This window comes from Ranitomeya variabilis, chromosome 2 (genome assembly GCF_051348905.1).
Source record: "Ranitomeya variabilis isolate aRanVar5 chromosome 2, aRanVar5.hap1, whole genome shotgun sequence".
NCBI classification, from domain to species: domain Eukaryota; kingdom Metazoa; phylum Chordata; class Amphibia; order Anura; family Dendrobatidae; genus Ranitomeya; species Ranitomeya variabilis.
The window spans coordinates 616254362-616266766 of NC_135233.1; the positions used below are offsets into that span (position 1 = coordinate 616254362).

Genomic DNA, 12405 nt, shown 5'->3' on the forward strand with positions numbered 1-12405 from the left:
TACAACAGGAACGGTTGATCGAGGTCTGCGTAGGCCAAAATCGGGGCTGAGGTAAGGGCATTCTTTATAGCCTGGAAGGCTTCATCTTGTCCCTGTGCCCACGGGATGCGCTGGGTCTTCGGCACTCCAGCGGTCCCCCTCAGCAACTCATTGAGAGGACCCTCCACCTTTGCGAAGTCTTTAACAAACCGGCGGTAGTACCCAGCGAGTCCCAGGAAGGCCTGGAGTTCTCTCACGGTTCGAGGGACTGGCCACTTCTGGATGGCAGCCACTTTTTCTGGCGAGGGTAGAACTCCATCTTGTGACACTATGTGGCCCAGGTACACAATCTCTCTCTTGAAGAGGTGGCACTTCTTTGGCTTCACCTTCAGGTTATGAGCCCGCAGTCTTCCGAGTACCTGTCCAAGCCGGGCAAGGTGTTCTTCGAATGAGGCCGAAAACACAATGATGTCATCCAGATAGATCAGGGTAGCCTCAAAATGTAAGTCTCCTAAACACTTTTCCATCAGCCGTTAAAATGTGCCTGGAGCATTGGAGAGCCCGAAGGGCATCCGGTTAAACTCGAACAGCCCCATAGGGAGGATGAAGGCGGTTTTCTCTTTGTCTTTCTCTGCCACGGCTACTTGCCAGTATCTGCTTGCTAGGTCCAGGGTGGAGAAGTACTTAGCTTTCCCCAATGCTGTCAAGGATTCCTCGATGCGGGGCAACGGGTACAAGTCTCAAACAGTGCAGGCATTGAGTTTCCTGTAATCTACACAGAACCGGATGGTCCCATCCTTTTTCTTGACGAGCACCACCGGGGCTCCCCAAGGGCTCTGACTACTCTGCACCACTCCTGAATCCAGCATCTGCCTCAGTAATGTTTTCACCTCTTGATACATCTTGGGCGGGATCTGCCGGTATCGTTCTCGAATTGGACGAGCTTCCACAGTCGGTATCTCATGCGTGATGGCTTCAGTACAGCCTAAATCTTCGGCGTCATGGGTGAATGTGGCCTGATTTTCCCACAGCATAGTTTCTATTGCTAGCACACGCTCAGGGCCCAGAGCCTTCACATCCACTTCCATTTGATCAAGGATGACCCGTCCACTCCACTCCGGGGATGGCGTCTCTTCGTCCCCCCGCAGCAACTGCTAGGGTCCACCCCGCGCCTTCTTTCGGTGATAAAGACATCTCCTTCTGACTCACCACTTCACCCTTATGTATGTCCACCAGGGCCAGATCTGTCCCTCGTGGCAAGGTGACCTCCCCGGGACCCACATTCAAAGCTCTTATGGGGACATGTCCTCGCTGGACCACAGCTATCGTACGAGCTATTATGACTTCTTCGTCCACTCCTCCGCCTACCACAGGCTGAACAACCACTTCCAAACCGTCAAGGTTGCGGTGAGTCCCAACTGGAAGGTATACTATAGTTTCTCGCTCGGGAGGTAAGATTACAGGTTCTTTACCAGGAGCCCTGATGACCCCGTCTGATAAGATGGCACACTCTTCTGCGTCCCACAGACACGGATCAGTCATTGAAGGGCTTCTTGGGTAGGCTTATGTGTAGTAGCCTTCTTCCAATATCCAGGTCCCCGTTTGGTAAACATAATCTGATCGAGTTCACGTAGGATATTCATTCCCAATACTACAGGCACATCCTCCTTGATAGGCTCAGGGATTAGCAGGATCCCTTTTCTCCCAACTTCTTGCCCACAGATTCGAATATTCATCCACACGACCCCTGTGACCGGGATCAGTTGTTGGTTGGCAGCAAACAACCGGATCAATGTCTCGTTTTCTGGCTTGGCCAGGTCCTGGAAATGCTGCTTGAAATACGCTTCTGGCATCTTTGTCACTTGTGACCCGGTATCTATCAGGCAATCCACTAGAACTCCTTCGAATTCAGCACGTAGGATGGGGCTCCCAGCAATCAAGTGTTCGTTATGATATGGAGCGGCCTCTCTTCTCGCCTCCCCCGCAGAGTGCCGCACTACTGCGGGGGTTGGTAGTTTAACGGCGGCTTGCACTGGCCTTGAGTATAGTTCTGACAGTCTCTGGCAAGGTGCCCCCATCCTCCACATTCCCAGCATTGGATGCCTCCTCCTCGCCGAGGGGTACCTCGAGCCTGTCCTCGTGCCTCCGATGCCTGATGGGAGGGGGCTTGCTCCCACTGATCCCTTATCGGTCGGGCTGAAGAATGGTTGCATGAGTACGGTGGGTCAGACTGTTGTAGTTCCCCCACTCTTCGCTCCATCTGGGTCAGTTTCTTTTGCACGTTGACAAGGGACCGCTGCAAGTCTTGCACCACCTGGACCCGCACCTCCTGATGGTTTGGGTCCCCTCTGGTATTGGCGCCCTGGACACGCATCACCCCAGACGCATAGCTCTCTTCTTTACTTCGGGCCACTGTTTCCGCTAGGATTTGACGAAACGTAAGAGCCAGATCTGCCCGGACCCGTTCTGACAGTGCTCGCCTCAAGGATGTGCTGTGCAGTCCCAGAATGAATTGCTCTCGGAGTATCCGGTCTTTGGAGCCCATGCCGCCAAATCCATCCGCCTCCTTTCTCTGCACCTCTGCTAACACTTCTTGCAGTGCTGTTGCATACTGAGAGATTCCTTCTTCCTGCTGCAGCCTAGAGAAAAATTTGGCGCAAAGGTGTCCGGCGCTAGCAGTCTCACCGTAGATCTCTTCCAGCAACTTCACTAGCTCCTTCAGGGTACTGTGGGTGAGTTATGGTTGTAGGCAGACGTTTCTACGGGCTTCTCCCTCTAGGGCAGTTAACGCAATGTCCACTTCAAGGTCTGGGCTGATGTTATAAATCTTCAGGGTGCTTTGCAGCCGGGACACCCAGTCGGACAGTGGCATATTCTTGCTGTCAAATTTTGTTAGCATACTAAATATGGTGCCCATAGGGAGTGTCCTTGCAGGGGTTCCACCAATGCCCACAGCATCTCCATTAATATTAGCATTCCCGCCATTGCTGTCTGCTGCCTCCATCTTGGTGACAGTACCCTGCTCGAGACAATAGGTTCTGCTGGTGCACTTGAAGCGATGGCCGGGGGACCACCACGGTGCAGGAAGACTACTGTACACAAGATGAGGTGCAAACAACAAAGGGTAGATTTATTGGAAGGCAAGGAATGAAGGGAATGAGGAAGATGCAAACAGGGGTATACAATGGCAACAGACAATCTACAAGAATTATGAACTTTAACTTTTCCGTAAAACAGCAAGGTGCTACAACTATTGCAGACTCAACATATGTCTAACAAGCAAATGTAAACAATAAACGAGTGATGATGCTACTCTATGTATAACCTCCCTGGCCTTTACTAAGCAGGCCACACGGCTCCCGTGTACTGACTATTGAAGCCTACACTAGGCCCTAACAGGTGCACCAAACAGGAACAGACTCACGGTGATGTTGGAGAATCAGCTCCAGTCCCAGGGGGGCCCCCAGCAGTCTAATATGGTGGTGCGCACGGCTTTCTGTCAGCTCTGTGAAGCGTGGTCTTCTCCTTGCTTCTGGATCCTAGGGATGCTCCTGGAAACTGTAAATCCCTTTCTCTGTATCTTCGTGGCTCTCTTGCAGCTATGTCAGGACACAGTTCTTCTCTCTTTCAGCTATCAGCACAAAAAGTCCTCTCTGCAGCAGCCTCAGCTCACACACGCTGCTCCAGCTCCACACCTGCACTCTGCCAGAGTAGTTCATAATGGCGACTATTGCAGGGGAGAAGCAGAACATTCCATCACGCCAGACAAGGGGGTGCAGCCTCTTAAAGTGACAGTGTGTTCCTTACTGTCCATAACAGCACCACCCTCTTACACAGTCACTGTGTACATACATTACATTACTGATCTTGAGTTACATCCTGTATTATACCCCAGAGGTGCACTCACTATTCTGCTGGTGCAGTCACTGTGTACATACATTACATTACTGATCCTGAGTTACATCCTGTATTATACCCCAGAGCTGCACTCACTATTCTGCTGGTGCAGTCACTGTGTACATACATTACATTACTGACCCTGAGTTACATCCTGCATTATACTCCAGAGCTGCACTCACTATTCTGCTGGTGCAGTCACTGTGTACATACATTACATTACTGATCCTGAGTTACATCCTGAATTATACTCCAGAGCTGCACTCACTATTCTTCTCGTGCAGTCACTGTGTACATACATTACATTACTGATCCTGAGTTACATCCTGTATTATACCCCAGAGCTGCACTCACTAGTCTGCTGGTGCAGTCACTGTGTACATACATTACATTACTGATCCTGAGTTACATCCTGTATTATACTCCAGAGCTGCACTCACTATTCTGCTGGTGCAGTCACTGTGTACATACATTACTGATCCTGAGTTACCTCCTGTATTATACTCCAGAGCTGCACTCACTATTCTGCTGGTGCAGTCACTGTGTCCATACATTACATTACTGATCCTGAGTTACATCCTGTATTATACTCCAGAGCTGCACTCACTATTGTGCTGGCGCAGTCACTGTGTACATACATTACATTACTGATCCTGAGTTACCTCCTGTATATACTGCAGAGCTGTGCTCACTATTCTGCTGGTGCAGTCACTGTGTACGTACATTTCATTAGTGATCCTGAGTTACATCCTGTATTATACTCCAGAGCTACGCTCACTATTCTGCTGGTGCAGTCACTGTGTACATATATTACATTACTGATCCTGAGTTACATCCTGTATTGTACCCCAGAGCCGCACTCACTATTCTGCTGGTGCAGTCACTGTGTACATACATTACATTATTGATCCTGAGTTACATCTGTATTATCCTCCAGAGCCGCACTCACTATTCTGCTGGTGCAGTCACTATGTACATACATTACATTACTGATCCTGAGTTACCTCCTGTATATACTCCAGAGCTACGCTCACTATTCTGCTGGTGCAGTCACTGTGTACATATATTACATTACTGATCCTGAGTTACATCCTGTATTATACCCCAGAGCTGCACTCACTATTCTGCTGGTGCAGTCACTGTGTACATACATTACATTACTGATCCTGAGTTACATCCTGTATTATACTCCAGAGCTGCACTCACTATTCTGCTGGTTCAGTCACTGTGTCCATACATTACATTACTGATCCTGAGTTACATCCTGTATTATACCCCAGAGCTGCACTCACTATTCTGCTGGTGCAGTCACTGTGTACATACATTACATTACTGATCCTGAGTTACATCCTGTATTATACCTCAGAGCTGCACTCACTATTCTGCTGGTGCAGTCACTGTGTCCATACATTACATTACTGATCCTGAGTTACATCCTGTATTGTACCCCAGAGCTGCACTCACTATTCTGTTGGTGCAGTCACTGTGTACATACATTACATTACTGATCCTGAGTTACATCCTGTATTATACCCCATAGCTGCACTCACTATTCTGCTGGTGCAGTCACTGTGTCCATACATTACATTACTGATCCTGAGTTACCTCCTGTATATACTCCAGAGCTGCGCTCACTATTCTGCTGGTGCAGTCACTGTGTCCATACATTACATTAGATTACTGATCCTGAGTTACATCCTGTATTGTACCCCAGAGCTGCACTCACTATTCTGCTGGTGCAGTCACTGTGTACATTTATTACATTTGTGATCCTGCACTGATGATTAATGATGAATAATGGAGGATATAAGTGGGAATATCTTTACCTGAAGAACCCCAGGATCCCCAGCCTGTACTGGATGCTCACCACCACTACGTTCTCATAGGCACTAAGTGCAGAGCCATCAAACATGCCGGCGAGCCCGAACAGCAGCCCTCCACCATGTATAAAAACCATGACCTAAAAGAAAAGAGAACAGAATAAAAGTTATGGGAAAAGTAATTGTTCTTTTGGGGCTACCACTAGTAACCTCCTCAGAAAACAGCACATAGTGTTATATGGTGCAGTAGATATCGCTCAAAAACTAAATATTACAGGAGATATGTAACAAAGAACAAAAGTAGGAAACTAATGGAAAAGCACAGAAGGAAACTGTAATATTTAACAGTAACAAAGACTGAAATAACATATCATTAAGGACAAACTTACAACATACTGACACTCCCATCAGGGCGCACACAGCTGTGAGAACACGCTCAGGGCATTAGTATAGGTAAACACTGCAGATACTTACAGGTAACTTAGATTTCTTGTCTCTGTCGGCCGGAGTGAACACATTCAGGTACAGGCAATCTTCTGAGGAACGGGGCAGCTGAAAAGAGGATTGGTAAAATACTGCTACCCCCTTCATGGTGTCTTCTACCTGTAAACACCTGAAATATACAGAATCAATAATAAAAATAAAAAAAAAAATTCACCTACGTTATTGAATGCTAGCTGTTCTTAGTGTCAGCTGGGGGAAGCTGACCAGAGTGGATTTGTGTTGGACTGAAGAGAGATAAGCCAGAATCTCTCTCTGAGAAGAGTCTGCACAGACCGTGTGCTCCAATCTGCAAGTATCAGTGGCTACTATGGATGATAGCCGGTTTTTTTTTGACCGAACTGGGACTAGCTCAGCCGGGTGTGAGTAGCCAGGGTCTAATTTGTTTAGTTAGCCTCTGCACATGGCTATGGCTTTTGATTTTATGGTTTTGTTTTTGGTGCTATGCAACCTGCGGAAATAATCGTTACATTGCTTTGACACAATAATCCAGTGACTGTGTGAACACTACCTAATGCCTACCTGAGAGTGTGAATCCTTAAAATTGGTGTTTAAATGTGGAGCACAGTCCAAAAGAGTACAGTAAATGTCAGGTAAAGGTGGTTACAGCATTGAAAACACAGTCTGAAAGTGTGGAGGAGCTTCTTAAGCAACTGGTCCAGGATAATATGCTGCAGTAGCAGCAGGACCAACCAGAAACCATCAAACTCTTGATCTAACAATCAACAGCAAGCTTCAACAGCAGTTGCAACAGTGGCAGGTGACTCTTGGCAGAAATTATCCAGACCAGGGAGACGGCACCTCCCGCCAGCCAAAGTGAAGGTATGAGGCTTTCATGACCGTCTTTAAAAGACAGGGAGAAACTACCCCCAGAGCAAAGGCAGAGGTTCTAGCTCCATATCTTACCGGGGAACCGTAGAAAGCATCCTATGACCTTTCTCTGCAGTATGCCAAAGAGTTCAGCAAAGTAAAGGTGGAGATTACGGAAAGTTTGGGAGTCACCCTGGCAGTTCAGGTGTACCTCTGACACTACTAAAAGGACAAGCCTCACCAGCATCAGTTGTACGACCTGGTACAAAATTGACTGCAACCCAAGACCTGCTCTCCAGCACAGATGATGGACAGAGAGAGGTGGTGGAGCGATTTATACACTCACTACTGAAATCCGTGCAAAGCTGGTTTGCCCATGGAGATCCTCAGAATGCAGATGACTGAGTCTAGTCGAAAGATACTTGGCCATGGAGAACACAGTGAGCAGTCAAGGGAGCCTGAAATCACCTTTCTGGAATACCCAAAAGAAGGGGCCCAAGACCACGTATGGTGGCGCACCCAAAGACTGAGGAGGGGTTAGAGCCGGGTTTTCAAGGGGTAAACCTCATGCCATTGTCTGACAGGTGTCAGATATTAGCCAATTGTCCGTAGTCGGGCTACTTCTACTTCGTTTACCCTGCCTGCAGCCTGCAGTGCTGCTCCTCATCCCGGCTGGAGGCCTCAAGAGTGCCAGGTGAGTGTGAACAGTGTCCAAGTGACAGGACTTCTGGACTCAGGGAGTTTGATGACCCTGACAAGGGCCACAATCCCACATGTACTAGTCTCTGGGAACAGGGTAGGATAAGGTGCATCAATGGAAACACTAGGAACCATCCCATGGCCCAGGTTGACATATGCGTACCCTGCGGTTCTGTGTCTCAACAAGTGGGATTGGTCAAGGACTTGTTGCATGCTATTGTTATCGGTTGAGATTTTCCTTTGTTCTGAGACTTATGGGCTCAAGCGGTAGCACACAGTGGTCCAGAATGCCACCAGGAGTCGGCTATGGTAACAAAGGCACATGATGTAAAGGTGAATTTCTGTTCACTCTATGGGCTAGAAAAGAGGATACAGAAGCCTCCCTGAAGCCAATATCCCTGACCTGGAGGAGCCCCAGGACAACTTTGGGACTGCCCAGCTCAGGGAGTACAAGATAATTTTGAAAACGTGTGCTAACTGGTGTTCCCCAGGAGTTGGGAGCAGATAATCGCTTTCCAAAATTGGCCAAGCATATTGATCTGTTGTGTCATGGGATCAAAGTGAAGGGACAGGTAAAAGAGCACTTCCTCAAGGCCCAAGAAGAAAAACCCAGGTGGTGTATAATCGGTAGGCTCGAGGGAGACAATTTAACCCTGGGGATAGGGGACTATCACAGTGCCCACAGGAGAGAGCAAGCTCCTTACCCTGTGGCAGGGACTTACAGTGTTCCTAAGATTCCAAGGCGCCACAGAACGTTTGGATAAAATGTAACTTTTATTACATCCTTAAAAATGCATATTAAAATTACAAAAATGAGGTAGGCAATGCAACATTTTGGCCCGAGCAAGTCTTTACAAAGCCAAAAATACAATTAAGAAAATCACAACCATGGCATATGGACAAGGCTAGGGATTTTGTGTTTATGCTTTTATTTCATTGCTGTGCAACCTACAGAAATAAACGTCACATTGTTATGACACAAGAATCCAGTGCCTGTGGGAAAGCTACCTAATACCTACATGAGAGCAGGAATCTCTACAAAATATATTATATACATACAGTATATATGTACACAATATGTCACTACAGCCTCATCACAAATACACAAGACTCACATGGGAGGAGGCTCGGAGGCATCTCTCACAGATTTCCAGGGCTCTGGAGGTTCGGGGTTACCAAATCTCAGTGGTCCCACAGGAGGTTTCGCAAAAGGAATTCCAAAAAATACATCTATGGTCCTAGATGTCTCCTTCACTGGCACCGTGACGCCCTGCAGGTCTCCATACTTAGTGGTTATCAATGGTCTTTCAGCTTTGACACCTAAAATCAAAGATATTATTGGAGATAATTAATAATAGTAATAATGTTTTATATTCTCATTAGTGGCTCTTGCTGATATTATATACAGCTTGTACTACTGATATATATTTACTAATCCTTACTATACAAGTAATAATAATAATAACTACACCCCCACTACCCTGGACAAGAACTGCTATAACACCAGTTCCTGTGAATGAGAGATTAATTACGGTACTACAATATTACCCCTAGGGACAAAAATCTATAATAATGCACCTATGTACTAGAATAAAACTACTATAATACTGCCACTATGTACAAGAATATAACTACTATAATACTGCTCCTATGCACAAGAATATAACTACTATAATACTGCTCCTATGTACAAGAATATTACTAAAATACTGCTCCCTATGCACAAGAATATAACTACTGTAATACTGCCTCTGTGTACAAGAATATAACTACTATAATACTGCCTCTGTGTACAAGAATATAACTACTATAATACTGAGCTCTATGTACAAGAATATCACTACTATAATACTGTCCCCTATGTACAAGAATATAACTACTATATTACTGCTCCATGTACAAGAATATAACTACTATAATACTGCAACTATACACAAGAATAATGACTATAATACTGCCCCCTATATACAAGAATATAAGTACTATAATACTGCTTCTATGCACAAGAATATAACTACTATAATTCTGCCCATATGTACAAGAATATAACTACTATAATACTGCTCCTATGTACAAGAATATTACTAAAATACTGCTCTCTATGCACAAGAATATAACTACTATAATACTGCCCCCTATGTACAGGAATATAACTATTATAATACTGCCCCCTATGTACAAGAATATAACTACTATAATACTGCCCCCATGTACAATATAACTACTATAATACTGCCCCCTATGAACAAGACTATAACTACTATAATCCTGCTTTATGTACAAAAATATAACTACTATAATACTGCTCCTATACACTAAAATTTAACTACTATAATACTGCCCCTATGTACAAGAATATAACTACTATAATACTGCCCCTATGTACAAGAATAACTACTATAATACTGCCCCTATGTACAAAAATATAACTACTATTATACTGCCCCTATGTACAAGGATATAACTACTATAATACTGCCCCTATGTACAAGAATAACTACTATAATACTGCCCCCTATGTACAAAAATATAACTACTATAATACTGCCCCTATGTACAAGAATATAACTACTATAATACTGCCCCTATGTACAAGAATATAACTACTATAATACTGCCCCTATGTACAAGAATATAACTACTATAATACTGCCCCTATATATAAGAATATAACTACTATAATACTCCTCCTATGTACAAGAATATAACTACTATAATACTGCCCGCCTATGTACAAGAATATAACTACTATAATACTGCCCCTATGTACAAGAATATAACTACTATAATACTGCCCCTATATACAAGAATATAATTACTATAATACTGCCCCCTATGTACAAAAATATAACTACTATAATACTGCCCCTATGTACAAGAATGTAACTACTATAATACTGCCCCTATATACAAGAATATAACTACTATAATACTGCCCCTATGTACAAGAATATAACTACTATAATACTGCCCCTATATACAAGAATATAATTACTATAATACTGCCCCCTATGTACAAGAATATAACTACTATAATACTGCCCCTATGTACAAGAATGTAACTACTATAATACTGCTCCTATATACAAGAATATAACTACTATAATACTGCCCCTATATACAAGAATATAACTATTATAATACGGCCTCATATATAAGAATATATTTTACTACGGAGGACATGTTGCTGACGTAGTTACAGGAGATTTTTTTGTCTATGTGATACATGAAAATTGATTGTTTCCTATAAACAATATTTGATCGGCGCCAACATAAATAATAGGTTACATATTAAGAAATTCCACGTGTATACGTGTTGTTATTTGCTCTCTCTATATTCTTCCTTCATTCCTATGTTATAGCATCCTGCTCCCCGGTTCTCACCTGTTACTATTGCTGTTAGAATCAGAGGGATCAGAATCAGAATTCGCGGCAGGTTCCCCATGTCCCGTGCGCTGCAGTCACAGGTGGACACGGCTTCTCTCGCAGAGTCTTTCGTTGCAGTGACTTCAGATTAGTACTTTCTCGTTACTATTTAACAAATCACAATATAATTGTTGTTCTGCCAGAGTTGGCATTATTAGCCAGGAAACACCCACGTCTATAATCCAACCTGTTGGCACCTACCTATCTCCTGTAGGTCTAAAGTACCAGCTCTATAACCCCTGAACAGATAATCATTTGTTTTTGGAGTAAAGGTAACCCATGGGCAAAGTTTTGTTATTCTGCATTATAAAATTTGCTTATGATTGTTCTAGGATAACTTCTTAAAGAACAAGTATATCCAGCTCTGATATTATCACCATTACTATAGAAATCATTCCTCAGGTACATGAAAGTAACATTGTAGAAATAGTTTTACCTGCCTTTTGGTTTCGTCCCTTATGTCGCCGCAAGGTGGAGCCCAGATTTCTTCCTTTGCTTATTTTGGAAGGAGCATTTTACGTCGTCCTGATTCTTTTTCTGCGCCTTTAAAGTATCGTTTGTCAGTAAAACAACAAGAAACCAGAGAGGAGAACCCTACCTCAATGACTGGGATAAACCTCTGCCAGGGATATTACAATTCCACGCCATCTCCTCCCTCTCTAACAAGACAGCAGAGGACATGGATGGAATTTGTTTTTCCAAAGCTAACAATATGGAGACAAATATAAGATCTTATTTACTGCTGTTTTCTATTTTTTATTACATACCAGAGCTGGATTCACAGCTACAGTTTTCTATATTGCTATGTAACATCCTTCATGTTGCTGCTTTCTAGTCAGTGTTTTTCCAGGCCAGATCAAGATTCACAACTACATTGTTTACTACTGCTAGACTGTAGAATATCCTTTAAAGCTGTCGATTTCCAGAAAGTGGCTCTCACACCTTCAGGGCTGCATTCACATTTACATTGCTCAGTACTCTGCATCTTCAATACTGGTGTTTTCTCAGCCCAGAGCTGAATTCGCTGATACACTGATGAGTAATGCTGCATAATACGCTCCACGCTGCCACGGCTTCTAAACACGTGCTATGTAAAGACAGGAAAGTAGTAGTTCCTCATGTCTATGTCTGCCGTGTATGGAGACATAACAGCAGTTAATCCTTACCCACTAGCTCTGAGACAACTAAAAATTACAGAGAGCCCGCAGGGAGGAAAATGGTCACAAAAATTCAGGATAAAAAAGTCACCTGAAATGACTGGCATACTTCAACA

At 44.2% G+C, this 12405-nt stretch overlaps 1 protein-coding gene across 1 annotated transcript in view; it reads right to left on the reverse strand.

The window, feature by feature from the left end:
• Window positions 1-11335, reverse strand: part of LOC143807352 (fatty acyl-CoA hydrolase precursor, medium chain-like) — a 36493-nt gene extending 25158 nt beyond the window's left edge. The window contains exons 1-4 of the mRNA XM_077288797.1: window positions 11091-11335; window positions 8822-9026; window positions 6171-6309; window positions 5703-5836 (exon numbers count right to left, since the gene is read on the reverse strand). Coding sequence (XP_077144912.1) covers window positions 5703-5836; window positions 6171-6309; window positions 8822-9026; window positions 11091-11151 — 539 coding nt within the window. The 5' untranslated portion in view covers window positions 11152-11335. The remainder of the gene's footprint in view (window positions 1-5702; window positions 5837-6170; window positions 6310-8821; window positions 9027-11090) is intronic.
• Between the last annotated feature and the right edge of the window lie 1070 nt (window positions 11336-12405).